Source organism: Chaetomium globosum, genomic scaffold (genome assembly GCF_000143365.1).
Source record: "Chaetomium globosum CBS 148.51 scaffold_4 genomic scaffold, whole genome shotgun sequence".
Lineage (NCBI taxonomy): Eukaryota > Fungi > Ascomycota > Sordariomycetes > Sordariales > Chaetomiaceae > Chaetomium > Chaetomium globosum.
This window is the reverse complement of record NT_165979.1, coordinates 2,986,365-3,014,173: the sequence shown is the minus strand read 5'-3', so window position 1 is coordinate 3,014,173 and position 27,809 is coordinate 2,986,365. Positions and strand designations below refer to the sequence as shown.

General features: G+C 55.7%; 9 protein-coding genes across 9 annotated transcripts; 5 read left to right on the top strand and 4 right to left on the bottom strand.

Annotated features, from left to right (window-relative positions):
* Positions 1-886: 886 nt before the first annotated feature.
* Positions 887-1,679, bottom strand: CHGG_04699 (uncharacterized protein; the record flags this gene model as incomplete). The annotated part of the gene is made up of 2 exons (XM_001223912.1): positions 887-1,056; positions 1,667-1,679. 2 exons carry the CDS (start codon positions 1,677-1,679, stop codon positions 887-889), a joined length of 183 nt encoding a protein of 60 aa, XP_001223913.1.
* Positions 1,680-2,475: 796 nt separating this feature from the next.
* On the top strand, positions 2,476-3,328 carry CHGG_04698 (uncharacterized protein; the record flags this gene model as incomplete). Its single annotated transcript, XM_001223911.1, has 2 exons — positions 2,476-2,996; positions 3,205-3,328. The coding sequence occupies 2 exons, from the start codon at positions 2,476-2,478 to the stop codon at positions 3,326-3,328; spliced, it is 645 nt and encodes a 214-aa protein (XP_001223912.1).
* A 1,943-nt stretch (positions 3,329-5,271) lies between these two features.
* Positions 5,272-7,732, top strand: CHGG_04697 (uncharacterized protein; the record flags this gene model as incomplete). Its single annotated transcript, XM_001223910.1, has 5 exons — positions 5,272-5,568; positions 5,642-5,669; positions 5,734-6,485; positions 6,544-7,343; positions 7,456-7,732. 5 exons carry the CDS (start codon positions 5,272-5,274, stop codon positions 7,730-7,732), a joined length of 2,154 nt encoding a protein of 717 aa, XP_001223911.1.
* A 1,745-nt stretch (positions 7,733-9,477) lies between these two features.
* CHGG_04696 (uncharacterized protein) lies at positions 9,478-11,412 on the bottom strand (the record flags this gene model as incomplete). The annotated part of the gene is made up of 2 exons (XM_001223909.1): positions 9,478-11,103; positions 11,197-11,412. 2 exons carry the CDS (start codon positions 11,410-11,412, stop codon positions 9,478-9,480), a joined length of 1,842 nt encoding a protein of 613 aa, XP_001223910.1.
* A 618-nt stretch (positions 11,413-12,030) lies between these two features.
* CHGG_04695 (uncharacterized protein) lies at positions 12,031-18,546 on the top strand (the record flags this gene model as incomplete). The annotated part of the gene is made up of 14 exons (XM_001223908.1): positions 12,031-12,130; positions 12,361-12,372; positions 12,426-12,522; positions 12,577-13,079; positions 13,253-13,393; positions 13,611-13,632; positions 13,896-14,137; positions 14,635-14,772; positions 14,854-15,013; positions 15,556-16,314; positions 16,367-16,712; positions 17,071-17,153; positions 17,643-18,030; positions 18,220-18,546. The coding sequence occupies 14 exons, from the start codon at positions 12,031-12,033 to the stop codon at positions 18,544-18,546; spliced, it is 3,318 nt and encodes a 1,105-aa protein (XP_001223909.1).
* A 257-nt stretch (positions 18,547-18,803) lies between these two features.
* Positions 18,804-19,915, bottom strand: CHGG_04694 (uncharacterized protein; the record flags this gene model as incomplete). The annotated part of the gene is made up of 2 exons (XM_001223907.1): positions 18,804-19,474; positions 19,672-19,915. The coding sequence occupies 2 exons, from the start codon at positions 19,913-19,915 to the stop codon at positions 18,804-18,806; spliced, it is 915 nt and encodes a 304-aa protein (XP_001223908.1).
* Positions 19,916-21,231: 1,316 nt separating this feature from the next.
* On the top strand, positions 21,232-23,231 carry CHGG_04693 (uncharacterized protein; the record flags this gene model as incomplete). Its single annotated transcript, XM_001223906.1, has 2 exons — positions 21,232-21,587; positions 21,665-23,231. 2 exons carry the CDS (start codon positions 21,232-21,234, stop codon positions 23,229-23,231), a joined length of 1,923 nt encoding a protein of 640 aa, XP_001223907.1.
* Positions 23,232-24,335: 1,104 nt separating this feature from the next.
* CHGG_04692 (uncharacterized protein) lies at positions 24,336-25,516 on the bottom strand (the record flags this gene model as incomplete). The annotated part of the gene is made up of 2 exons (XM_001223905.1): positions 24,336-25,028; positions 25,115-25,516. The coding sequence occupies 2 exons, from the start codon at positions 25,514-25,516 to the stop codon at positions 24,336-24,338; spliced, it is 1,095 nt and encodes a 364-aa protein (XP_001223906.1).
* A 696-nt stretch (positions 25,517-26,212) lies between these two features.
* On the top strand, positions 26,213-27,759 carry CHGG_04691 (uncharacterized protein; the record flags this gene model as incomplete). Its single annotated transcript, XM_001223904.1, has 3 exons — positions 26,213-26,845; positions 26,901-27,092; positions 27,163-27,759. The coding sequence occupies 3 exons, from the start codon at positions 26,213-26,215 to the stop codon at positions 27,757-27,759; spliced, it is 1,422 nt and encodes a 473-aa protein (XP_001223905.1).
* Positions 27,760-27,809: the final 50 nt, after the last annotated feature.

Sequence of the window (27,809 nt, the reverse complement as noted above, 5' to 3'; positions counted from 1 at the left end):
TTTGGACTTCCGTGATCCCCGGAATTCGCCATGGCCAGGTCTGCTCAGGTCATCATGACCGATCGTCTGGGTCTGGGGGACCCAACAACGAGCTGATGATGGACCACGGGTGTGTCGCCCGATTCAGACGCACACGCGTCATGGCCGAGATGAGGCTATATTAACCAAGCTCCGCCATAGCACATGTTTTGTCAATCTTGCGGCGGCAAGGAATTTTCGGTGAGAACCGCACTGGAGCGTGTATATATCCTTCATTCGTGTAAGTAAAAGCGGTCCGTTAGACGGCCAGTAGCGGGAACACCGTTGGTATTAACATAGGCCCACGCCCATAAAGGTTGTTGTGGTGGAATCGGCATCACCGACCACAACCTGCCCGGTCCCGGCAGTTGAAGAGTGAAGCGGCTGGTAGGTCATTATGGATATCATCTGTAATACCCCAGGGGTCATGTCAGGATAAGGGTGGAAGGAATACCGGAAGGCGGGGATCTCGCCATGTTCGACTCGGCCACCCTGTCGCCTTGCAATGAATAGCAAGCTCTGGAATGACGTATAGTGGTCATACAAGGTGCGTCTTGGATACAATCTGATCCACAAGGTCCCTGCTTTGTGCGAGGTTGAGGATGAAGGTTCATGGAACAGAGATTGTCGCCGACACGACCCGAGATTGCATTAATGCATCCCGGCGTCTTAAGTGATCACATGCGCTGGCTGGTGTGCCTCCACAGAGGTATCGATACGCAAGAGGAGTCGGAGATACTCGTGTTGAAGCTCGACACAGCGTCGTTGAGAGGACTCGGTGAGACGACCTCGAGAGATTCGTGTGCTGCGCATCGAAGGCTGAGCGCAGTGGGCCCTGCAGATTCATGCGATCCAGTTTAAGATGCCGCTAGCGAAGCGGCCCCTGAGCCTGGGAGCCGGGCCGGCGTGGCACAGCCGCTCCGCTCATCGCCGTTGGAGGAAGTTCGGCCGTGAGCGTGGTCCCCGCGGGGGCTGCCACCAACAGAAGATCACCACTCCCGGCGTCCGGGTTTGGTGTTGCATGAATTTGGCCCATTCCTAACAGCCAATATTAATTTCGATCTGTTCATTCCAGCAGTAACTAGAAGCCCGATAGAAATTCTCCCTTGTCAACTCATTCCCGAGAAAACGGGCACTGCCTCGGCAGGGGTCTGTGAGACATGCCTGCTCAACCAGGATGTGCAGCATTCTCCCCCGCGTGGGTCTCGAAAATGCGACGATGCTTTCGCATCATGGACGATTGGCGATTAGTAGGATTGCCTGTGAGCCTGTGTCGATGGCTTGATGTTGACACACACAGCGTGAGTCAAAACGGAAGGAGTTGGTCTCATCTTTGAAGACCCTGATAGAGGTAGAGGTATTCGTACCTCATTCACTTTACAGAAGATGTAACGGTGTAGCAACTGACGACTTTTGTTGGTGGAAGACCGGGGTCCTGGATAACTCACGGATGACCATGCCGTGATTGGCAAGGGAAACAGGTTAAACTGAATTGCACGTGCCAATTAATGATTGCCGTCAAGTATTGCTCTCATAACATTAATTGCCTGGCTTATAGGCAGGGTTTAGGGGAGCTCTTTCCGCCGATATGGAGCTCTTGCTGCAAGAGATGGAAGATTTCCCCTCCCAATCCTAATCAGTCACGTACCAAGGTCTTCCATTTTTTCCTCCCTGTTAATTGACGCAATGGAACTTCTCCGGGTCCGTAATTGCGTCCCTTTCATGTCGATCCTCGACCGTATTACGCGCCAATACAATCGTGAAGCGCCGAAGGAAAAAAAAACCAAGCGACTTAAGATCCGACTTGGCCAAGATGCAATGGAGGGTCCGGCGATGGCCCGTCTGACGATAGCGCCACACCACTCCCACCTAGCGCAATTCCACTCCCACCGAGATCAAATATCGTCCTTCACCACATCCCATGAACGACGGGAAAGATAGATGGCTGGTCGAAGCTGCAAGTTGGAGGCACCTCCCTTGCTAATCCCGGCTCGCTGCCCCGGCTGACGTTCAAATGAATTTGGCAAGATGATGGGCAATCTGGGCAACTGGGACGTGGATGCGACATCGATCGTCTTGGTTCAGGGTTGCCATGTACACAGTACGAAGTCTGAGAAGTCATCGCGGGAGGTGAGGGGTTAAGGTGTGTACTACCGTGGAAACGTACTTCGTACATACATAAGAATTGAAAGTGTGGTATTTCTGACAATGCAGCTTAGGCCTTCAGCTGCGGGCTTGTGTGACACACACCTAAATCTCCGCCGCGCGTTACTGGTCGACAACAGGCAATGTTCTCGAGGTCGGCGGGGAAATACTGTAAGATCTGTACGGCGCCGGCACGACGGTTGGAGCGGCGCCTCCTCCCTCGCTGCATCCTGACATCTTGCACAGTTCGGGATCGGATCGCTTTCACCATTGCCGCGGACCAGGCCCGTGCCAGCTTCAATTCCCTGGACAATGGACATTGACCCTGGCAGGGCTTGGGAGTGCAGGCCCGATGTTCGCGGGCCCTGCATCGGACTGGCTGCTTACGGATTGGCGCGCTTTCTAGTTGCATGGGTGCGATGTCAACCCAGGAGCTCCAACCAGGGCTGGAAGCCGGCGGCGCTTGCCCCAAAGATCACCGTGCGCGCCGACGATACGGCTCCTTCTGAAAAGGAGAGGACACAGATGGCATCTTGGCTCCGCGGGCGCCGTCTCTTCCAGCATGGAAGCCATGTGTTTAGCACATGTGGCCTGGCGCGCCATCGGGGCCATGTCTCAGTCAAGCACAAGGTTCCACCAGAATGGCGCCCAGGTGGAGCAGAACGCTGGCAGGGGATCCAGCTCTCGACCCCGGCAAACCCCCCAGCAACCAGCACCCATGCGAGGTACCAACGGCCGTTGTGGAACGGTTCTCGCGCCGCGGCACATCAGATGAACCGTCAACCTCAGCCGCCGCGTGCCGATCAAACTCTCGAAGCAGTTCGAGTTCTACCGTTAGTTAAGCATGTCTCTGATGCTTCTTGGCTTGACTACCTCATGTCCATGCAGCATGCATCACTACAAAGAATAACTAACTAGCTAACTGCTTTCAAACCGCGTCGAGGCCTGGGCATGCAGGTTGCCTTTGTGGGCGCGTTGCATTGCTGCTCTTTTCTGCTCTGCCGTTCCCACGCAGCTCCGTGAGACTTGGGGTACATCTAGCAACCCTTGTCAGACGAATTGCGCTACCCAACTAGCCTCACATTGCCACATGCAGAAACTTCTGCCGCCTTGGACCGGAACCCGTTCAGGGGTCCTAGCCTTGGAGAAGCTCACTCTGCCCTAGGATCTCGGAGCATCGACTACACATAACTGGCAAGCTGGTAGGATCAAGATCACCTTCGAGCCCGGGCCCCATCCAGGACGGGATGCGGAAAACAAGCCGCGAGAGCCTCAAGCAGGTGGACCCACGAGTCCAGCAGGTGCAGTTCTAGGAGCGCTCACTGATTATCGTGACCACCTCTTGGAAACCTACACAGTAATGTTGATGGCTCACCACATTAAGCGGGGCGTGGAATATGAACGCCCACTGACTTTGCGTTATCATGGCGTTGATCTTGAGAAACCGACTGTGTACCTTGGCGGCGCTGAAGCGTACCAAGGCTCGAGCAATGAATCCGGGGAGGTTCAATGGCCTGTGACAGCGAGACGCGCACCAAGCAATGGACTTGGGCCAGGGGCCGCCATTGACTGGGCACCCCCACCAGCACGCCGGCCCGGGGTCAGCTAATCCTAGACGACACGCCCCGGCGTTCGAGTTGGGTCTCTGCTGTTGACTGATCGACTAATAAGATCGAGCTGAATGATCTCTCACCCGCTTTCTTACTCGCCTTTCTAATATCTCTGATCAACGATCTACCTTCAATATCGGACCTCCGTCTCTTCTTTACAACGGACTTCATTCTCATACCACATTCCTTCTCCAGGAGGAAGCTGGCCACGGTTACATTTATAAGTTGCTGGCCGCAGTCGGTTCACCCCCCCTCCCTTTCTCCCACGGCCAACCTCGGTCTTTCCCGCGCCACGCCCCGTGGTCCAACGCCTTCACAACCTCCAGTTTCGTACAGAGCACCCCTATCCCGGTAACCCACCAACCGTTGTGGTTCCCACCTGGTCCCCAGTCACCAGACAAGATACTTCTTCGATTCCCGCGCGCCATCTCCCCTGTCCCTCGCTCCTCAGGGGACGGTAGCATCCCGCATCAGGGTTGATGACTCGTCTTGGCAGCCCGAGGACATCATCCTCCGCTATTTGCCACCCTGACCCTCGTTCGGAAGGTTCCTCACTCACCTAACGCCTATCTGTATTCGTACAGTTGGGCCGCCCACGGCTGTATCCGCACCAGTATTGACGCTGCCTGTCCCCCTGAGGGGTGAGCTTCCAGGGTAGGGTAGGGTTATCTTGGCTGGAGCATCGAGCCAGCGATTGTGTTCAGTCACAGTGGTATCCCGCCTGCATACCCACGTTCGTACCAAGAATCGTCCAACATCACAGCAGATCACATCCTGGCGTCCCGCCCGCAAGCATCCCATTTCGACCCAGAAGCGCCGGCTCTTTTGGCACCCGGAAGATTGACGGAACTGCCAGCGATCCGCCCAGTCCCCTTGTTCCACAGAGAGCCCCAGAGAAGCCCCAGTCCCGCGAAGAGGTTGCCACTTGTAGCTGGTTGGCCTTTTCCTAACCAACGTAGTGCGGAGATTCTGTACACTACAATCACCCTCTTTGGCTGCCCCCCTGAGGCTGCTTGACCTTGCCCTCCGATCAACGCCGGGGTTTGAGTTGTCGCCCACCCCAGCCGGCTCCTTTTTCACAAACACCGGCATCCACTATTGACCGGGGATACTTCTATAATGGCATTTAATTCAGCACTGAACGCAAGCATCTGACAAGGGCCTGTTTTTCTCAACGCTGTTTGGTTTGGATTTGTTATTGTCTCCTTCGAACCCTCTCCCCCTCCGACAGACCGACACGAGAGAGCCGCCGGCCTCGGAATTCTGGGCCGAGGGCTGCGCAAACTTAAATCACTTGCCCCTAAGGGTCGGTCGGCCTATCCGATTAGTCTGTGTTGACGTTGCTTCGGCACCAGCGCACATATCTGGACCGCCCTCGTGTGACGACGGACGCGCCAGGCCTACGCCACCTCTCATCCACGAGCCGCTCGATGTTGTAGATAGCCGGCGCCGCTTACTACGACGACCACAGAAAGCGAGCGTCGTCGAAAAAACCGCCATGAGCGACTATTACCACCACTTCCTATCCTCCATGGTAGGAGTTGGGGGGCAGCCCAACCCCAACCAGCTTGATGGTGCCGGACAGATGTCACAACCTCAGGTCATGCCGATGGGCGTCTCTTCGGCACCCAACCCTTACCAAAGCCTGGGGTATTTCACAGGTTTTCCGGAGCCCATCATGTTCAATGCGCCGAAGGCGCAAAGAAGCAGAAGGAAGTCGGCACCGGGCCTCGATCACATCAAGCATCGCCGCACAAGATCTGGCTGCTACACTTGCCGCAGCCGGCGAGTGAAGGTATCACCCCGCAACCCCCCCCCCCCCTCCCCCCACCTCCCCGCTTCCAGACGCCGCGCTAACAACGTTGCAGTGCGACGAAACACGTCCTGTCTGCGAAAGTACGTCTTGGTGTTGCTGAAACCTCAAATACTACGGAAGCCATCGCTAACTGGACCGCTACAGGATGCAGGAAGGGAAAGAGGGAATGTATCTATCCGGAACCCCCGCCCTCGAAGGGATCGGGCGCCGCAAATCCCAAAGACTCGGCCGGGGCAAGCCGGCAAGCGAGTCCAAGTTCCTCCCCTGGCGATGATGAAGACGAGGCCGAGCAAGATACGAAGTTGGACCCGATCATGGACGAAGACGAAGACGAACCGGAGAGCGCGACATCCCAAACCTCGGCGCCGAATTTCCCGCTCCGGAGATCCAGTACCGCATCCTCATTCGGGCGTCAGCGTGTCCCCGTAGGCCACCGTCAGGGATCGGAAACCCCTTCCTACGACGAATACAAGGACTCGTCCCCAGCCTTGTCGTCCGGCGTCACCAGCACTCATACGCCTTCTGGGCTTCATTTCCCTGATGGATCGACCGCCGCGACCGCCTCCCGTCCTGACTGGACATTCCTCCCACACGATCTACAATTCTACCTCAGCTATTTCCAAGAGAACATAACACACTATCACTACTGTGTAGTGAACGACGCCGACGACTTTTTTCGGACCATCCTGCCGGGGTTGGCGATCCGCGATGAGGCGCTGCTCTATGCGGTAGCGGGCTTTTCCGCCTACCACCACTCGATGAAGAACCCAAATGGGAAGATCCACGAATTTCTTCAGTATTACAGCCGTAGCGTCACGTTGCTTTTGGACTCCCTGAAGAAGGAAAAGCATACGGTAGGGACGCTATTGACGATACTGCAGCTTGCCACGATCGAGGTAGGTGACACGCAACTCTGGATGTGACGGCATCTCGACGTACTAATACCAAGGAAAGGAATACCTGGGCGACTGGGTCAACCTCATGGGCCACCAAAAAGCAGCTTTCGAGGTCATGAACAAGCTATTTACGCCGCAGACGGTGATGCAAACACCCGTGGGCCGTGTTGCTCTAATGTGGTACGCTCGGTTCGACATTTTTATCGGCATCATGGGGAGTTTTGGGACTTCGCTGTCCCAAGATTGGTTCGCAGCATCCATGAAATATTATAACTCAAGGGTGGTAGCAGAACCCCAAAACTTGACTTGGAAAATCGAGGTCTCCTCGGCGCGAGTGCGGCTGATCTCCCAGGAAATGTCGGAGCTTTTCGCCAAGGGGGCAAAGCAGGAGTTTACGGATGAGGAGTACGCTGCCGAGCATCGAAGGTTGTCTGCCTCGTGGGAGGAGTGGAAAACCACGTTCGACGCTACTCTTAATGATCCGGCGTATCTGGTGACCGACTTCCCCGCCGACCAGACGCCCGACGCTGAGGACATTGTCAACCCGTTCGCGCCTGGGGTTCTCTTCCGGCCGCCGCTCTTTGCCTCGACGTTGATGGCGTGCGAATATCACTCGACTTCACTCATGCACGCCAGCCAGAGCGCGACAGCACTCACAGATGAGGACCAGGCGAAGTTGATGGAGCACGCATATGCGATATGCAGGATCGCCGAAACGGTAGAGCTCTGGCCTCACAGCCCGCCAGGGAGCTTGTTGGTCCTGCAATCCTGTCTTGGTATCGCAGCACTTTATTTGCGACGGGATCCGAAGCATCACATGTGGATCAGGAGGAAGTTCGCTTTACTCGAGACAATGGGGTGAGTCTGGCTTCCAGAGCTGTGTTCGACAGGATATCTGTCCGGAGACTGAATGAGCTTGCATGCCTTGATCCAATCTTGCGCGTAACAACTTGTGCTAACCAAAGTAAAGATACATATCCCCCATCACAATGCGCACACGCATGGCCGAACTTTTTAATGACGAAAGCTGCATCCGATGGTGGCTCCCCAACGACGAGGGGTTTAGCCCCTTGCTCCAAAATGTCCGGGCCATTGCGGACGAGCGCAACGAGATGGCGGCGTCAACTCAAAGGGAGAACCTGCAGCAGATTCGCCATGTATTCTCAAGGATGCAGATTGCACAGGAGTACGCCGAGGACAACGACAGTGCACATGCAGGGGCAAAGAGGAAGCACCCGGAGGCCTAAACAAGGGAGGGAGGAAAGGTCGGGGCGTTGGGGATTGCATGCACAGGTCTGTCTGCCCAATGGAGTCTTCGCCGCCAACGCGCACGACCGGACAAGCAGCGGAATAGATTGCAGGAGGCCAGAGCTTCATGGGGCCCTCGACATCATGATCGTTCCGCATTCCGACCATCCGAGCGCTTCCAAGCAGCATCCCTGGATTCGGAGACCTGGACAGAGACCTGGACGGCGCAGGTGTGGGACTGGGACCTCGTGGGGTGTGGGACGTGGAACGTGGGAACCCCAATGATGAGCGGGAAGGGTTGACGTTGGGGCTTCTAGGCGGCTCATGATGCGGCTCCCTTTGCCGTGGGTGGCCCATGTGGTCCCTGGACAATTTCCTGGGACCCGATAATGCGGCCCTGCGACGTCAAAATCTCGATGCTAATGCAGGGGCCGACGCTTGGGTCGCCCCTTGAACCGTTTTTGAAGATCTGAAACACACTTTCGGCACTCGGGATCTCACCACCCCACACGATCCCCCCCAACCACCCGCTGGAAAGCTGGGAAGCTAGCAACTCCGGCGCAACGCCCGGCCAAAAAACACCCTAGTTGTTATCGGATGAACTGGTTCCCACACAGCGCCAATTCTTCTCGGAAAACCGGGTGCCGTCATCCCAACTCGCCCACTTGGGACGACACTACGGCCACACCCACGCTACCCCCTGAGGACCGGGGAAATCGGCGAGGAAAGCCGCCAGGCCTGCATCTCCCCTGCTTCCTCCGCTTCGTATTCGCAATGCGGCTGTTTTCCGGGCTTGGCTGATCGACCCATGGCCCAGCTTCACATCCCACGACCACGATTTCAACCTCGACCTCGGCATATTCCGCCTCCAGCCCTCATCGCCACCTTTCTCTCGCCCGGCACGACAATCCTTCAATCTTGGGCTAGTTTCACTTTCTCTTCGTGTATTTACCCATTTGTTTATTTTTGTTGTTTTTCTACACACCTTTGGTCTCAGTCCCCTTCTTCATTGTCCAATACTTCAACATCATCACATTTTTGTCTCTTAGTTTGGGCACCCTCATTCATAGCACTTCCTTCTTTCTGCCTACAACCTTAATCATTTTTCGTCTTCACCGTTTTGTCGTTGATACTTTTCCGAGTTGGCACACACAGAAAGAAAGACAGACGCATTGCTACTAATATGCGGGCAATGCGAGACCTGCAAAATAGAGAAAGCAGAGAGGGACGGATGGATATACACAAAACGCATGCATAATTAAGGGCGGGCAACGGCTATACTCGGGTGAATCGTGATCGCCTGGGGGCATCAAGTGGTGTGGGCGAGATCGCAGGGCGAAGGGGCGCAAAGACCGGACGGACGGGACGGTATGGTGATTGTACCATGAGGTGTGTATTGGTGGAGGATCATTGAACTTGGGGATATACCCAGTCGTGACGGTGGACAAAAGGGGGGCGGTTGCATCTATCTGAGTGAGTCGGAAGTGGGAATACGAGCATTGAGCGTTCTTATAATGTATTAAGTACTGTACAAAGACAATTTAATGAATCTAAATCATTCATACCCAGTTCGTTCCAACTGCTCCATCATCTCGATAACACTCGACCTGACAAGGATGGTACTCAACAGACAACACGCCTGCCTATCTGGTATCGTTCCAAAAGTACTGATATTATTACAAACACAGTATGCAGAATAGAATCCTGGGGTATTAGCCAGGCGTCAGAGAGCCTCGACGGAAATTTAATCCTGGTCACCCTTCTCTCCAGCAGGTTTCTTCTCCTCGGTCGGCTCCGCCTCCGCCGGCTTCTCCTCGTCGCCCTTCTTATCCTCCCCTACCACGGTGTCTGCTTCGCTCCTGGCATCATCAGCCGGTGCCCCCTCGCCAGCCTCATCCGCTCCGACAACCGTAGCCGTCTCGGCATCCTCCTCTGAATCAACAGCGGCAGTAGCTTGTGACTCGGTGTCAAGCCCGGCAGCGGATTCTGACTCTGTCGTTTGCTCGTCCTTGCTTTTCGCCTTCTTGTCGTCCGTCAGTGGGAGATAGGAGGGCGCATCCCCTGCGTCTGGCTTTTCGGCAGTCACTGCATCCGACTCGGGCTTTCCGCTTGCCTCCTCCTCGGGTTCCGGTTTGGTTTCCGGCGCGGGCTCCTCAGCAGCGGCAGTGGTGGTGCTGGGTTCTTTGGCTGGCGTCGCTGATTGGGCTTCTTCCAGCTGAGGCTCTGCTGTGGATTCGGGTTCGGGCTGGTGTTCCGGTTTTGGTTCGGAGGTAGTAGAGTCGGGGAGGGTTTGAGCTGGGGCTTCGGGCTCCGTGGCAAAATCGTGTTCTGGCCCCGGTGTGTCTGCCTCTTGCATGGCGACGTCCGGCGCTGGCTCTTGTTTCACTTGGCTTCCGCCTGTTTCTGCCCCCGGTGGCGGAATTACACTGGGCGGTCGGATTGGGTGTTCGGCCGCGGTTAAGGGTTTGTGCTCCACTATCACTGGGATGGTAGCCGACTCCCTTTCGTCTTCGGCCACCGATGGGGGCGCTGAGATGCGCATTCCGCGTAGCCTGTGGGAGAGGTCGGAGCCGTCGTCCTCGTCTGCCTCAGGCACCGTCGTAACGGCGCTTCCCGTCGAGGGACTGCTCTTAATGTGTCTCCTCGTGTTGGTGCGGCTCACGGAAGAGTAATCCCCGTCCTCGCCATCACGCTGAGATGGAGGTTTCGCGATTGAGATGGGGCCTAACAGCTGTGGTTGTTGTTGCTGCTGTCTCCTGTCACCTCGGTCCCCGAGGTCCGCCGCGCCCGAGTTGCTGTCTAAGCCTTCCGCTTCGGGTGGCAACTTGTAGTTCTCCGCCGGTAGGAGGTCGTAAACATCACACACGGTCTTGAAGAAGACATAGAGACCGCCTTGGCCCTCTACGGACCAGAACACGCCGCGGTGCTGAAACCAGGCGTGCGCGAAGATGCGGTGCAGGCGGCGAAACACATTAACGAGGTTCTTGAGGGCCGTGTTCTTGTCGTGGGCGTCAACGACGAAACGGCTCGGAAAGATCTTGGGGTTCGTCACGATGTTGGTGGCCCAGTCGAGGGTGTGACAGCAATAATCGATGGCGCAGCAGCTCTTAGGGGCGTCGTGCACGGCGCATAGGAACTGCCACTCACCCGCCCGCATCTCGGGGCAAGTGGCGGCGCTGCATGGCGGAGTATCGAACAGGAAGCCAACAATCAGGGTGTTGCACTGCGCGATCAGGAAGCGACAGAGCTCGTACAACCATAGTGTCTTGTCGATGCCGGGCGGCGGGGTTGCTAGCAGCTTTGCAGTATCGCGGCTGATAGGCGTCGTGTGGCTCGAGGTATGGTGATAATGCAAGGCTGCTAGGTGTTCCTGAAGTTGGAAGGCCGAGTCAAGCTGTTCGTGCGCCCAGCGCCCAGGTCAGCCCGGTCAACTACTGATGATGTAGAAAGGGACCTAATGTACCTCATGCAACGGGACGAGTGGAGGGCCAGCAGCCATGTCGGCCGACTTCGTACCCGGGTGGATGCGCCGTTTGGCATTTGTATCGATCGCCGTCTGTTCGATTTGGGCAGCCTGGCGCGCTGCATTGGGACCCATCAGCGGCGACTTCGGTGTTCGTTGAATCTCGGCCGGAGGGGGCGGACTGGGTAGCCGAGGCGAACTCGGCGGCAGCGACATGACGTCTCGAAATTGGAATGAAAATGAATAATGACACGCCCCAAGGAGACAGTATTGCTTGGGCTTCTGGCCGTTGAGTGTCGACGCGCCCCGCTGTCAAATGTGACCTAGCCCGCGATCTCCTCGTTGACCGGGTGGAGTTGACCCTTCCGAGCTGTTCGTCCCAATGTATGTACCTATGTTTTCTTCGGCGAGGTCCCTAACTGCTAGCCTGGAGGGTTGTCGTCCCAAATCATCCGAAGTCGTGAAGTTGTGACTCGGCAAGGTATCGGAAGGCTGGTTCCCAGTCGAGATTTCTGGGCGCTTAGTTCTCAGATTTTGGTAGTGTTTAGCAGCAGCGCTGAAGCTGAGGCTGCAGCTACCCCTGCACTGGATGATGTGCCTGATGGTTGGCAACCCCTGGCTGATACTTTACGTAATACCGTAACAACAACTCCGTGCCGTGTATTGTATGTGCTCTGTAATTAAGCCGATGCACTTAAAAGCCAAAGTTGCCCCGCCATCTCAACCTCCTTACCTGCATGTAACTACCAGCATCAAAAAGACAAGGCATCTTGTTATCATCCCACGACACCACAGTTATCGGAGTTCGGCAGAGTGTGACTTCTTGCAGGCAAAATGGACTTGGATGATGATGCACCACCGGAGCTGGTCGTCACAGGCACCGAGCTGGAACCCGAGGAGAAGCCAGTGAAAGTACCCATTACCTTGATTACTGGTGTGTAATCGTTGCCCTTCTTTCATTCTTGTTTTGTTGATAGTGTTCCATGTTTTCTCGTTGAGTTCAAAGTCTGATATGAAATTTAGGATACTTGGGGGCGGGGAAAACCACACTTCTAAACTACATCTTGACTGCGGAGCACGGGAAGAAGATCGCTGTGATCATGAACGGTAAGGTTGAATGATGCCCATGCCTATGTATTTTGACTCGCTGACCGGGATATGCAGAGTTTGGTGACTGTAAGCCATCTTTATGTCAGCCAAAGCTAGCATTGAGTTGACATGACGGATAGCCCTGGATATTGAAAAGTCCTTGACCATCAACAAGGATGGCGAGTCGGTCGAAGAGTGGATGGACGTGGGTAATGGATGCATATGCTGCTCTGTCAAGTGAGCTGGAACCCTGGGTCTAAGCTCGGCATCCGTATTAACATGAGTCCGCAGGGATACTGGTGTCAACGCCATCGAATCGTTGATGGAGAAGAAGGGCAAGTTTGACTACATCCTTCTCGAAACCACGGGCCTCGCAGATCCTGGAAACATTGCCCCGCTGTTTTGGATGGACGACGGACTCGGCAGCACCATCTACCTGGACGGCATCGTAACCCTCGTCGACGCCAAGAACATCCTGCGCAGCCTAGATGACCCCGCCGGCAAAGTCGAAGGCCACGAGGAAAGCGATGACGCACATGGGCCGGTCATGACAACCGCCCACGTGCAAATTTCCCACGCAGACGTCATCGTCATCAACAAATCGGACCTAGTTAGCGAACCGGAGTTGCAGGCCGTGAAGGACAGGATTGTGTCCATCAACGGGCTCGCCAAGATCTTCGTCACCAGTCAGAGTGTGGTGCCGAAACTCGAAGGGTTTCTCCTGGATCTACACGCATATGATAGGGTTGAGGAGCTTGACCGTGCAGAGCTCGGCCATAGTCCACCTCGACAAGGTAAGAGCTCCATTGGCCGTGGCTCAGTTGCCAAATCAACGCTGACTTGACAGACAATTTCGACCATATCGATTCCGCTGCCTAGGGTAAACTGAGACGCAGCAGTCATCTTTGGATGCCTGGCTGCGATCGGTTTTGTGGGAAAATGTACTCCCCAGGCCATAAACTAACAGATGGTCCGGCATACGACATCCACCGTTTAAAAGGCCGCTTTTTTAGCGATGAGGGGAAAGAAAGGATCATCCAAGGAGTGCGAGAGATCTTTGATATCTTCGACAGCCCTTCGCAGCAACAAGATTCGGATGGGCAAGCAGGTAAGATGGTGCTGATCGGGCGCCATCTGGATAGCTTCGATTTCCGGAAGAGTTTGGAGAATGCTCTGGACAGTGCCAAGCTGTTATAAGATGAATGTAGTTTCATACCAGGCACCGGGTCGCTTTAGACGTGGCGGTCAATGTGATCTGTGTTTATATCAGAATATGCGAACTATCTGGCTTGCCCGGCCAGCCCGGTAATTAGATACGTATGCAGGGAGGGCGACTTACACTAGGCGGTATGTGGGTGGCGGTGGCGACCAGGTCGCCGGGCTACGAGTACGGTGTTTGGGGCAACAACCCAGCTGGGCTCAACGACCCGAATATTTAACATTTTGCAAAGTTTTCCATTTATTAAAATTTTGGTATTCCTCGGGCAAACTTCCAGAGTAGTTTAGTTAGTGTTAGACTCGTAGTGAACAAATAAGTGTCCCCGAGCCGATTTGAGATTGGTGTATGTTGGAATTGATGTTTGCTGATTTCTTACATACATGGAACGCAGGCAGGCAGGGTCGTCCATGGAAATAGTTACCGTCGTAAAGGTGGGTAATTACAACGGGCACGGGCCTTGGTTAAATGTTTTTGGTGGCCCCCACAGCCCCGTCTTGGAAGGAAGGCAAGGTCCCACTGCCATCAACATCCAACGACGAAACCAGACGAGTGAAGCCATTCGCTTCATACGGGATCCCGCCAGCCCAACAGCCGCCGAGCGCACACGCGCAGCTTCCATGATGAACCGACAAGGTATGGTGCCAACGCCCCAGTCCTTCCTGCGAATCCCAAATCCCGAGCCCTCGTGTGCCCCGCTGTTGCCCCGTCCCGGTATCGACCTTGACTTCCTACCCCGGTCTCCGCGACTCAAGAAGTTCGGGCCCGAGTCTGCCTTGAGATGGGTTATAAATAGGAAAAGGCCAATAACTTGGGAGTGAGAGTGTGGAGGCGGGGGATCATGACTGTCGTAGCGCGCCCCTCGAGCCTTCGACTGTGTCATAGTCTCCAACATCCTTCAGGGTTCCGGAGCGCTCTACCGTGGGAAATACAACAGGGAAATAAATTCCTGGGCACTGGCCTCCGCTCGTTATTCACTTATTGAGCTGGAATTTACCCTTCCGCACGGTTGGGGTGGCGCAATACATACTAAACAGCCCAGGGCGTCCCTCTGTCTCGCCAACCCTCCGCTCGCATCACATCAAAAACGCGATGACATGAACCAAACGTGCTAACGCGCTTTGGGATACCAGGGCCCATACCACAAACGCTCCGCGGCATGCCCGGGGGGTTTGGGGGTCAGCAGCAGCAGCAGCAGCAGCAACCGCAACAGCAACCGCCGCAACAATCAGGTCGCGCCGTCTCGAACAGGTTACCGAATGGGAAGATAGGTGAGGAGGCCCCCAGTACAGTCACGCTCTTGGCGTTCAAGACGTCCCAACATCCCGACGACGGTTAACACGCGCTTATAGGGCCTGGAGGAAACGCGTCAGGATGGGGCTTCGGCGGCATGCCCATGGGGGGGAGTGGAAACGCGCCCGCAGCGGCGACAGCACGGCAAATAGGAGGAAATATCAGCTTTGCTCAGAGCTTGGCGGGATCCCAGCAACCGGCAACACCATTGGACCCATCGTAAGTGGCTTTTTCTTCTTCGTGTTGGGTTTTGTGAAGTGTCGAGTTTCGGAACCCTCGTCCCATATCTCGGTCTAGCTGTTCTCATGTTTCGACCATCTCTTCCGTCGCAAACTGCCTCTCAGCTCATCTCGACCCAGTGGATCCCTTCGGCTTCTGTTTCTATTTCTGAGCAACCCGTTTACGCGTCGCTTCTTGTTTTGGGGTAGTCGATCGCACAAAGAAGACGCCGAATTTCTTCCCCTTCCCCAACTTAGATCGGGGCGTCTACCCACCTTCACACCTCAGTTTTCTTAGCTGCTCGTCGAAGCCGGCGATCGGAATGGCACAATCTCACCATCACAAACCCAAACTCTCCATCAAATCGAAGGAGACGAGTCTCGCTCAAGAATCCCAGAAACCGGCCGAAGGGCTTCCCTACGCATTAATCGTGAAGGGGTACTGCGGATCTATTCCCCGTCTTTATCACTCCTGCGAACCCCAGTCTATTTTGCGACGCTCACCTGACAGGGGAAGTAATGCTAACCGACGGCTCGATGCAGGGAATTCCCATCCTTGTCCAATACATCCCAACTCAACTCGGCGAATCAATCATCCATGTGGTCGGCACAAGGACCCCGAAACCTCGGCGGAGGGGCTCACCGGGGCGGCGGAACTCCGGTCTCGTCGCAACAGAACCCAGACGACTTGTTTGCTTCGCGTTTACCGTCTGCCCAAGGTTCATTTAGGTTCGGCAACCAAGGGAGCGCTTCCCAGCCAGCGCAAGGGCAACCTGGCGTGGCTGAGGAATTTCCGCCGTTAAACCGATCTGCGAATGGCGAGATGGGGGGGCAAGACCGAGGAGCAAACTTGATGTCGACCCTCGGGTTTGGCGCCCAGGGCTCGGCTGGAACGTCCATGCATGCGACTCGGACAGGGAACGGCTTGTTGAGCGCGCTGTCGGCGACTTCGAGGACCGGGGATACCCGCTCGCCGACGGCGATCGGTCGACCTCAAGATCCTCGCAGTCCGGTCGAGGATGAACCCCACCAAAAGCCACCAGGGTACCGTGAGGGCTCAGTGGATTCGGTGGGTGGGAGAAACCCTCTCGGCGCAATCGGCAACGACCCTCCAACCGGCAAAGGCAAGGAGGAGGAGAGGTCACCTGCCATCCAGGTGCAAGATCCGTTAGAGGGAATGGCGCCCATCGATAAATGGGGTCTGAAGGGCATTCGGACGCTGATGAATAACTTCCCCGATTACAATGCCTTGACATGCGGCATGGACCCGGCAGCGCTAGGTGTGGATATGCGCTCGACAGAGTAAGCGGTTAGCACATATTTTGATTCGGATCTGGCTGCTAATTCTTCCTAGAACCTTGTCCACAAAGGTCTACTCGCTGTTTGAGGATGTTGCGCCTCGGTCACCGGTACCAAAGTTTCGGCTGCCTGACTGCTACCAAGTCAAGAACGTCCAGCCGATCGAGGCCAAGATCTCGAGCTTCAACGAAGAAACTTTGATGTTGATGTTCTACAGCTGTCCGCGGGATATCAAGCAGCAGATGGCTGCGATGGAGCTCAACAACCGCAACTGGAGGTGGCACAAGAAAATGCAGATGTGGTTAACAAAGGATGACCTCATGGTGCCGCAGGCACTGGGCCCGGCCCACGAACGCGGCTACTATGTCGTCTGGGACACGGTTAACTGGCGCAAGGATAGGGTACGTGATGAAAAACCCTCGGAGCTATTCAATGAGGTCCATTACTGACTATTTCGCAGCGCGAACTGATGCTGCATTACGGGGATCTCGAAACTACAGCCCCTGCTGGGCTGCAGAACATACCGGCTTAAGCTTTCCCCTGAGGGTGGAGTATCACAGGAGGACCCGTGAGCAGAGAATGCGGGATGCGGGTTTTGGGGTGTGTAGTAACTAAGCGGCGAGTCTTATCCCTTTGTGCGGACGGGGACTATGACGGAGGAATTGGCGCAATATGAATTGAGGCCTTCTCGGGCTCCGGGGTGGCTTTCAGGGACAACTGTGTAGCTTTTATGTGCTGTGGCAAACTGCAAGTGTGTAGAGTGGCGAGAGTGAAACAGATACGTACGAGGCACCACAAGCACCTATCTGCATATTACATATTACCGAGCCCGCCCGTGTAACGTGGCACGCGACTGGCCCACTCAGTGCGTAACGGCCAAATGCTTGGCGACTTATCAAGGTGGATTCGAGCGACCTCCACCAAAGCCCAAACGACGCCATCGACACAAGTCGTGTCACTATTCCAACTTCGAATCATCACCGCCAACGCCAAAACTCTGCTCAGCTTCTTTCTGCGGTCGCGGAATCATCTCCCGTCTTCCAGTATCCTTACATTTTGAGTGCCGGTTTCTAATTCCACCCATCCGCCGCGAACTCTTCACGACCCCCAATAATCAACAACGGCCAATTCTCCCCCTTCTCACCTGCGAAGTAGCGGGTCAGCCAATTCACGATTCTATCATCATCCACGGACCTCGCACGATTAGATATCCATCCACCCGACGTGACACATCCGCCCTTCAATCCCACACACTCTGAATCGCGGATCCCCCACCCCACAAACAGCCGACCCAAACCCGCGGGAACGAAACACACAACACACCACAACAGCCACCACCACCAACCACCACCGCCACAACAACAACAACAACAACAACAACAACCGCCATGGCCGACGCCGGCGACCAACAAATCAACCTCCCCCTCTCTCGTCGCCATCCTCGTCGTCTCCGGTCCTCATAATACGCTACCTCTTCTTCACTTCCCCCTCGGGCCGCCAAACGGGGCGCGCGGCAGTGCGGGCGCGGGTACAGGTGCAGCAGCAACAGCGTCGTCGCGCGACCCGGGCGCGCAGCTGCGCGCCCGGGAGGCCGCCGTCGAACATATCCAGCAGATGTTCCCGCAGGTGGACCGCCGGGCGGCGCTGTGGGATCTGCAGCGGTCGGGGGGGAGTGTGGCGGCGACGACGGAGCGGATTCTGGCGGGGAGGTTGGAGACGGTGAGTTTTTTGGGCCTTGGTTCTTTTCCCCTTTCTTGTTGGTTGGGTGGGTTTGGGGGTTGGGTTTGGGGTTTTGGGGGGCGTGCATTGGGTTAAGGGTGTGCGGAGAGAGATTGGGAGTGGAACTGCCCTCGGTGTGTTGTTGAGTGGCGGTCGTGAGCGTGAGAGCTAATTCGGTGTCGTGGACAGCCGCCCGTAACTTTCCAGCCCCCGCCGCCCCCTGGCGACGGTAACGGCAGTAACAATGCCGCTTCACGGGCAAAGCCTGCGCCGGGACTGGGCCATCGGGATCTTATTACGCGGTATAATTTGCGAAACAAGATCATCGCGGCCGACAGCGAATCGGATGACCCCAGCAGCGGGGCTGAGGCCATCAGGAAGGGTGGGAAAGGGTGGAGCACCAACCGCGAGGAGAGGCAATCGCTACTGCAGAAGAGGAGGGATCAAATGATCCTCGAGGCGAGGAGGAAGATGCAGGCCAAGCTCTCTGCGGAAAAGGCTACGAAACGTAGCTAAACAAGGCAAATGAGCCGTGTTCAGTTGTTGCATACTGGTGAAGGAAAGGATGTGGTGGCCGTAGGAGTGTGTAGACGATCCACATAAGGGAGATCAATAGGTTGTCCATATCAGCTGCTCGTCAGACTGTCACGCAGTGCGTTGTACAGAATAAAACAGCAATCATTACGCACAGTCTAGTTCGAGAAGTGAACCAGGTAATGGAATAATACTATATTTGCTACCACGGTATATTCAATATTATATATCGTTAGTACCTAGCCAGGTACTGTCTTAGATGGCTGAGGGAGGTTGGCGGAGAGCAGAAGTACGGGCTCGTCGTTCTCTTCTGCTTCGTCTTCCGTAATGGCATCCCCTCTTGCAGCTTCCTCCACAACAACCCTCTCCCAAACCTCGACAAACGCCCCCAAAACACCGATGGCGAAGTACTTCAGCATCTCGAACAGAATCTGGCAGGGCCAAAATTCAGAGCACACGCGCAACATCCGAACAGCGAGGCACGCGAGGTCGAAGGTCGCTAGCAGCAGTCGCGAGGCATAGGCGTGTTGCCGCTCTGCCGCGAGCATTCTGATGCCCAGGTTCTCGAACCGCATAGCAAGGACGTACATGCAGTACAGAACAATGGCGAGGAGGCTCTGTACCATATTCTGCTGGTCCCGGCCGCCAGCTCCGCCGGCTGCCGGAGCTGCATCTTGGGGTTGCCCATTCAGTCTTCTCCACCAGGAGGCGGGTCCCGTGTCGGGCGGGGCGAGCGAGCGCGGCAAGGCCCGGCGCAGCATGGCCGATTCGTCTGGGGTGAGGTTGCGCGGGATTCCGCGGAGGATGTTCTGGGCGCCGTTGATGTAGGTTGACCGCTCGAACTGGATGTCGGGGTCGGCATCCCCGCGACTCGCAAATTCGTGGCTCGAGACGAGTACGAGGTCCATCCCTAGAACGAGTAAAGTCAGCTATCAACTGTGCGTTGGTACATGTTTCTTATGTGTTCTCATGTTGGCTTTCATTTTGGTGATTTTTTATTCATATTTGTTTCCTTGTTCGGGTTTGTTTCCTTTATCCAGTTTCTATTGCTCTTCCATGCTTCGCAGCCTTCGCTTGGAGTTGGGGCTCATCTGTGTCTAGACTCACCTCTCGTGGCGAACTGCCAGTTAACGTTCGAACCCACCGCAGGCGGATCCGAGATGGCCGCTTCAGAGGCAACCATTGATACGAACCCCTTTGCTTGGGCGAGCCCAAGTAAAAGGGCGCGTTGCTTGTGGGAGGGCTCAGCTTCTTCTACCATGCACTCTGTTTGGGCTGGCGCCCCGGGGTTGGCCACCGAAGCCAATGTGTTGGCCAGTTGCCGGGCCTGGTCGACGAAGTAAAAAAACATGTTGATTAATAATTTAAATAGTTTCAAGAGGAAACCCCACAAGATGGCGATATATCTCAGGTCCTGGCGGGTGATGAACGCGAGATCGAAGAAGATGTAGGAGTATTAAGACGAAGGAAAGACGAGAAGAAACGACGCGACAAAAAAGCGAGAAGAGAAGAGAAGATATGCCTAATACACATGACCATGACCTCGAAGAAGTGCCTACATTGCCTAATGCACATGACAATCACGTGCGCCCGCCTTGACATGCTTTGATCTCCCAGCCATGTGACCGTTGCCTTGAGGGGTAGACTGTCGTGGTTTAGGCCTTACTGTCATTCTGGTGTTTAGACCAACTGGTGAAGTTAACCTGGGCTAGCCAACTCACAACCACCCCTGACCCAAGCTCCCTCCATTCCTACGCAGGCCACCTTGGGGCGTAGAGCGTTGCCACAGTGGTGCTAGGCCCCTCGGCCTATAAACACATATATAATTGAATTACAGTCATACATAGGTACGTTGAATCGCATTGCAGTGGAAGTCTCCTAAGTTAAGCTCTAACCTTGGAAAGCGGGCCACCGGCGAAACGGTTCCGAATAGCGAGTTAGTTCTCTAGGCGTTACAAAGGCAGGCGGACAGGGCAAGGCGGACAGGAGATTCAGAGTCGCATGACAGAGAAATAAGGTCATCCCCCTCTCCACATCTCGGTGGTAATCATGTTGGTGAGCTAATATCTAAAGACGAACCGCTCCCATATTGATAGGTAGGTAATATACTGAAAGTCTGAAAGTGGTATTTGAGTGCGTTCATTGAATGAATTTGGACCGTAGGAACTAAGTGAAAGAAATAGAAAAGCCTCTAAAAAATCGTCTTTAACCTCTTTACTTTTTTAGTTGTTGTTTCCTTGATTTCTCATAACTTATTTCTTCTCGTACCTGAGTTGGCTTGAGAGTATGGGTTCTACGACACAAAAGTTACATAGGTACCTAGGTACCAAAGCTGGGTTTCTTATCTCGCGAGTGGGTCTCACACCACGCCAGTTAAAAATGTTGTCCTTGCCCCATCGCGTGTGGTGGTGTGGTGTGTGGTGCGGTGCGATAAGATAAGAAATTGGCCGCTGCCCCCCCTTGTCCAACTAGAAATTTTCTCTCAAGTTTCCCTCTGTAGAACGCAGAATCGGAACCTGCATTGTCAACCCACCACCTTGACAATTCCTCCTCCCTCCTCGTCGCCCATCCACGACGACGGCCTCTGTTGTGCATCTCGACAACCTCCTGAGGACCGGTGGGATATCATCAGCTTGTTGAGCATTGCTTGAGCGAGTGCGTGCAAATATGATGAAGACCAGCCTTTTACGGCAGGCGGCCGCGGCCCGCGTCGCTCTCGCCGTCCGCCCGGCGCAGGCTGCATTCAGGGTTTCATCAACTGCCCTCCCCTTCTCACGCTCCTCCCCCAACTCTCCCGCCGTCTACCGCCCAGCCAGCTCGCTGCTCCGGTTTTACTCGAGCGAATCCGCCGCCCCGGCGACCACCGATGGCGCCCGTCCGGGTCGCATCACTCGTTTCGCAGACCTCCCGCAGATCGGCGTTCATGAGCGACTCGTTGCTTCCCTCACCCGGGGCATGAAGTATGAAACCATGACGGAAGTCCAATCCTCGACCATTAATGCTGCGCTTGCTGGGAGAGATGTGTAAGTCTGCTCTTTGTCTTTGCCCTTGAGTCTCGCAGGTCCAGATGGCTAAGACGTACCACTTCAGCGTTGCCCAGGCGAAAACCGGTACCGGAAAGACCCTGGCTTTTCTCGTCCCCATCGTCCAAAGGATCATCGACAACGACGTTGCGCTCGCAATGCCGCGCGGCGGCAGGGCTCGCTCTGACGACATTCGCGCCATTGTCGTCTCGCCTACCCGTGAGCTTGCCGAACAGATTGGCGTCGAGGCAAAGAAGCTTTGCCAGGGAACTGGGCGTCGTTGTTCAGATCGCTGTTGGCGGAACCCAGAAGAACATGATGCTTCGCAAAACACGCATGGAGGGTTGCCACTTGATGATCGCCACTCCAGGGCGCTTGCACGATCTCCTCTCGGACCGGTCCGCCGGAATCGCAGCTCTCAACCTTGCGGCCCTTGTACTAGACGAGGCGGACCGTATGTTGGATGTTGGATTCAAGGCCGAACTGGAAAGCATCACCGAGTTCCTGCCGCGTCGCGACGAGGTGCCCCGCCAAACCCTCCTGTACTCCGCCACGCTTCCCAAGAATGTGGTCAACATTGCTCGGCAATTCATTAACCCGACCAACTTCGAGTTTGTTCAGACCGTCAAGTCGGACGAAGCACCGACCCACGAGAGAGTGCCACAGTTTATCGTTCCTTGCCGCGGCTTCGAGAATATCGGTCCTACTCTGCTGGAGCTGACGCGCCGCGAAATCCAGAAGTCCCTCTCAGACCCCGAAAGAATGCCCTTCAAGGCCATTGTTTTCCTACCCACCACCGCCTCGGTCATGTGCTACTCCCGGCTCTTCCGCGGACTCAGGACCAAGGACCGCTCGATCCCCAGAGTCTACGACATCCATTCCAAGCTGCCGCAAAACATGCGGACTCGGGCCGCCGAAGATTTCAGGGCCTTGACGTCGGGTATCCTCTTTTCTTCGGACGTTTCAGCCAGAGGCATGGACTTCCCCAACGTGACCCACGTCATCCAGATCCATCTCCCCCAGGACCGCGACCTCTACATTCATCGGATCGGACGTACCGGCCGCGCTGGCAAGCAGGGCGAGGCCTATCTCCTGGCATCGGATCTTGAGATTCCCGGTGCGAGGGATCGACTTCCGGGCCTACCCATCCAGCGATGCACTGACCTTGAAACCGCCTCGCTCGACGTGTCCAAGATTCACCCGCTTCCCGCCGTCTTCACGGATCTGAAGGAGGCTGCCCAAACCGTCCCCGAGGACATCCTGAGGGAAGCCTACACCTCACTCCTCGGACATGCCATCAAAGACGTCAACCGCCAAGACCTTGTCAACGAAGTCAACAACTTGTCCAAGTATACTTGGGGTCAGTATGAGCCCCCGATGGTTTCGCACAGGTTCGCTGCCCAGTTGGGCGGTGGCCGTGTCAGGGGGTTGCGAATTGGCGACGTCATCCCTCAACGGAGTTCCGGTGGCCGTGGTGGTGGCCGCGATGGTGGTTTCGGTAGTTTCGGTGCCCGCAGTGGCGGCGGCTTCCGTGGTGGCCGCGAAAGCAGACCGCCTCCGCGTGATGGGTTCGAGATGATGGAACGGCTCGCCAATGATGGCTCGCGTCAGCGGAGTAGGAATCGTCCTCAGCCATCCTTCTAAAGGCTCCGAGGGCCTGAATAGGGCCCTTTGGTGTCCTTGGCCTGAACGCCCGCCGCGGGCTTCAGGTGTTGTATCTGTATGATGGCTATATTCCTAGCCTTGTGTTTTAATTCCCCGTCCACCCGTCACACGAGGGACGACGCACGGCGTTTGTAGGCGTGTTGGGACGACCAAAAAAACAAAAAGCCGCCCCCCTGCCCTATGAGACGCGGAACGAACAATAAAGACCGGGAGGGGAAGGGGGGGAAGAGGCGAGGCGAGGCACAAGGGGATGGAGGGGTTGTATATCATGGTCTTGGGAGTTTGCCGGTTTTCGGGACTAGAGATGGGGCATTCTGCATCGTTTGTCGGTTTCTGTTTTCTGTCGGGCTCCTAGGAAGGCTGCTTATTCTTGCTTGCACTGGGCCAGGCCGATCTTGACGGGTGACAGGCTACCCATCTCTCATCTCATCTCCAGTTTTGTCTTGTACATATACACACCCTTTTGGTATGACTTTTTGAGTTTTAAGTGCTGTATGATTAGGAAGTAATGAAGCTGACGTCTCTGGGTTGGTAGATCCTCGTCCTTCTCGGCGGCGCTTGTTTGGTCTGCTGTTCGGCGTGGAAAACGAAGTACGAAGTTTTGTCACTCGCTGCTAGTTTACATTGTTCTCGAGAAAAAACCGAATCACCAGTCTTGCTTAAAACGCCGATTCTTACATGGTTTCCCATTCCTGCCTCTCTCGAGCCATCTATTTCTTCTCTCTTGCTATGGTCTGACACCGCCCCCGTCTTCCCCAACCGCCGTCCGCCCGTACTCTGACCTGACGTTTCCAAAGCCCATTGATTGTTATCGCCAAGTCCTTCCCTCTGCTCCTTCTCTCCAACGGGGTATCATCTTTGTCCTTTCTTTTCTCTACCCGACACGTCAAAAAACCGACATGATCCTCCTTCAGTTCCGTTTCCGGCGACCCAAACCCATCCCATCCATCAAGACCGTCAAAACCAGGCGTGCATGCACACACACATACAAGGACGTGTATAACCGTTCAAAGCGCTCGGGGAGGCAAGACGAGACGACAGGACGGGGCTTTGATGCGATTCCATCTCAAATCCCATCACATATCACCCCCCTCTTAACAGGGTATGGGCGTCCCACACCAGCACTCGCTGGTCCCAGCCGGCCGAGGCCAGCCAGCCGCCGGTGCCAAACAGGCACCAGTCGACGCCCGTGGCGAACTCGGCGTGGCGGTTCATGACGCCGAGCTGCGTGCCGACGGGGATGGTGTTGGGCTGGGGCTGGGGCTGCTGCTGGTGGGCGGGCGAGCCGTCAGACCACACGCGCACCGTCATGTCGTAGCTGGCGCTGGCGAGCACGTCGCTGGCGTGCGGACTCCACGCGAGGCGGCGCACGGCGTACTCGTGGCCCGGGAGGACGGAAGCTGGCCCCGCGCGCGGGTTGCGCAGGTCGAAGGTGCGGATCAGCCGGTCCACGCCCCCCGTCGCGATCACCGTGTCGCGGTACTTGTTCCAGTCGTGCGTCAGGATCTCGGCCGGCACCGCCCCCGCGAAGGTTTGGCCGGTTGAGAGGAGTGGGAGCGGGGCGGTCGGGTCGCTGGTTTGTGGCGGGGCGTGCGCCGGGATCACGGTGGTGAGGTGGTACTTGGCAGATACTGGGCTGCGCAGGTCGAAGATGCGGATGTGCGAGTCGGAGGAGACGCACGAGATTATGGAGGGGTTGGTGGGCGAGAAGGCGGCCGAGTACGTGCAATTGCCGACGGGGAGGGTTTTAAGCGAGGTTGGGCGTGAGGGGGACCACTATGTTGCGCGCGAGGGCATGTTAAAATCAGGAGTGGGGGAGGGAGGCGGCGGGTAGGTGGGGGGTTGGAAGGGGGGTCGCTCACGATTTTGATGGTGCCGTCCCAGGAGCTTGAGATGAAGCTATCTTTTGCAATGGGGTTCCAGCAAACGGAAAAGGCCTCGCGGTTGTGCTCGTTAAAGTTCATGACGGGGAAATCGCCGGGCGCGGTCAGGTCGAACAGCTTGAGCGAACCATCGCCGCAGGCCACTACCAACTGGTTCTCGTTGATCTCGGACCAGGCCAAATCGTAGAGGGCATCGTTGGTGTCGAAGCCCTTCTCGAGCTGGATGCCGGCAGGACCCAGACCGAGGACGAAGAGGCGGCCATTACCGACTATACCGTAGTTGGCAGAGGCAGAAACGGCGAGGCGGGAGTCGTAGTAGGGCGAGTACTTGACCGCGTACGGGTTGAAGCCCGGTGTGCGGAATTCGAGCATGGACGCCATGGCCGGTCGCCGGGGGGTGGGTGACTGCTGCGCAATGCGCGCAACGACTGACAGCAACTGGTGATGCCAGAAAAGGAGAAAAGGAGCCCTTAGGTGTGTATCCCGTTATTCGTACCTGTTTCGGCGGCAGCGCACTTGGTTGCCGGGAAGAGGAGCGATGGTGGGGCCGAGGCCTCGGCTCTTTCTTTTTTGGCCTGTGTCAAAAGAGTTGGTTAAAAGAGGATGCCCCGCCATTCTCCTATTCTTCCTTTTTAGGCAAGTACCTTGATAGCTTGGAGGGGATCTAACCACATTCAGCTCAGCCCTACTTTGTACCAATTCGACCATCTCTTTTCACATCTGCAGATGTAGCTTGGTGATTCCTCGATCTCATCTTATTTTTGATCCTCTTGCTAGGAATTTCTTACCAGGTTGATTATTTATCAGATCACTCTTGGAAGACAGCATGGCTGACCAGCCCTGTTCGCTCGCTTTGTCGCATCACGTGATACCGTTCCCTTTTCGCACCAGTCACCCCACACTTTACACGGCACGCCCTTTGGGCTCTCAGCGACGTGTCCTGCGTGTCAAAAACTGTGCATATTATTCCATTCCATTGCCGCTCAGTATCACAGCAGAGATGCACATGCAGCGTGGAAGGCTGCACCATGCTACATTTCAACGGCCTGACAAGATAAACGCGCTGAGACTGACGCGATGGATGCCTTCGTGACGAGGAAGAAACGGAAATGCAGCGATTCTAGTATTTCTGTTTCAGTAACACCAAGACCACAAGTCGGAACCGAAGAATCATCCCACCAATTCAATAACGAGGAATCTACCGACGTAAAACTAGCCATTTTGTCATCTCTCCATCCAGCCATCGACCAGGAGACACTCCTAGACATCCTACTTGCTCACGATGGCGATGTCGAGGCGACCTCACGTACCTTCAAGGCACGTCTGCCCAAGAAACCGGGGACGGGGAGTACAGTAGCTGCACAGTCGTCTCTACGATCCTTTGCCGTCAACTCAGCCGACCCGGAATTGCCCTCCCAACCCAAACGGGCCAAGTTGCTCTCCCGCAAGGGGGCTACGCTCCACCTGTACGACCCCGTCGACATCAGCGAGCACACCCCCTGTACCATCATCCACAATTTTTTGCCTGCCGAGGAAGCCAATGCTCTTCTTAAAGAGCTGATAGAGGAGTCGAAGTCGTTCGAGAAGATCACCTTCAAACTGTTCGACAATGTTGTTTCGAGCCCGCACACCTCGAGCTTCTATGTGGGCAGCTACGAGGAGATGCAGGAGCAGAAGTATGAGTATGTGTATAACGGCTCGCGTTTGACGGTAAGACTTTACCGTGACTGCACGCCCGTAACGCGCGCTAATACTAGACATACAGGACGTCAGAACCTTGACGCCACAACTGGAGCGGGTCAAGGCTCGTGTGCAGGAGACCGTTAACCGAGAGATCCAGGAGCGCATCCAGACTCATTACGGAGGAAAAAAGCTCAAGTACCAGTCTCCAAAACCCTGGAATCCCAACGCGGCCTTCGTGAATTGCTACAATGGGCCACAGGAGAGTGTTGGTTGGGTATTTCCACCTCCCTCCTCATCCATGGGGCACCCTGTATCAGCACCTCAAAAACTAACTCTTCACCTAGCATAGCGATCACTTAACCTATCTTGGTCCACGTGCTGTAATCGGCTCCCTCTCGCTCGGCGTCACTCGCGAGTTCCGCGTCCGCCGCATTCTCCTGCAAGATGACCCCGTCGCCAACGACGCAAACCCCAGCAGCACCAACAACAGCAACAATCCCGACCGCGGCGGACAGATTGCGATCCACCTCCCGCACAACTCCCTCCTAGTGATGCACGCCGACATGCAAGAAGAGTGGAAGCACAGCATCACCCCGACCCAGGCCATCGACCCGCACCCCGTCGCAGGCAACCGGCGCATCAACATCACCTACCGCCACTACCGCGACGGCTTCCACCCGCGCAACACCCCGATCTGCCCCTGTGGCGTGCCCGTCGTGCTGCGCGTCGTGACCAAGAAGCGCGAGAACTGGGGGCGGTATTTCTGGATGTGCCACGCCGGCAACGTGCCGGGGAAGGAGGCCTGCGAGTTCTTTCGGTGGGCCGAGTTTGACGATGACGGGGAGCCTTTAGTGATGAAACAAGATGGCGGCGGAAAGAAGGAGGGGTTGTTGGTGCAACATGAGGGTTCAAAGCCCGATAAGGGGAACTCTATGGTATAAAAGATGGCTCTAAATACATATTCGACAGTCAAGCGCACGCAAGTGGTATA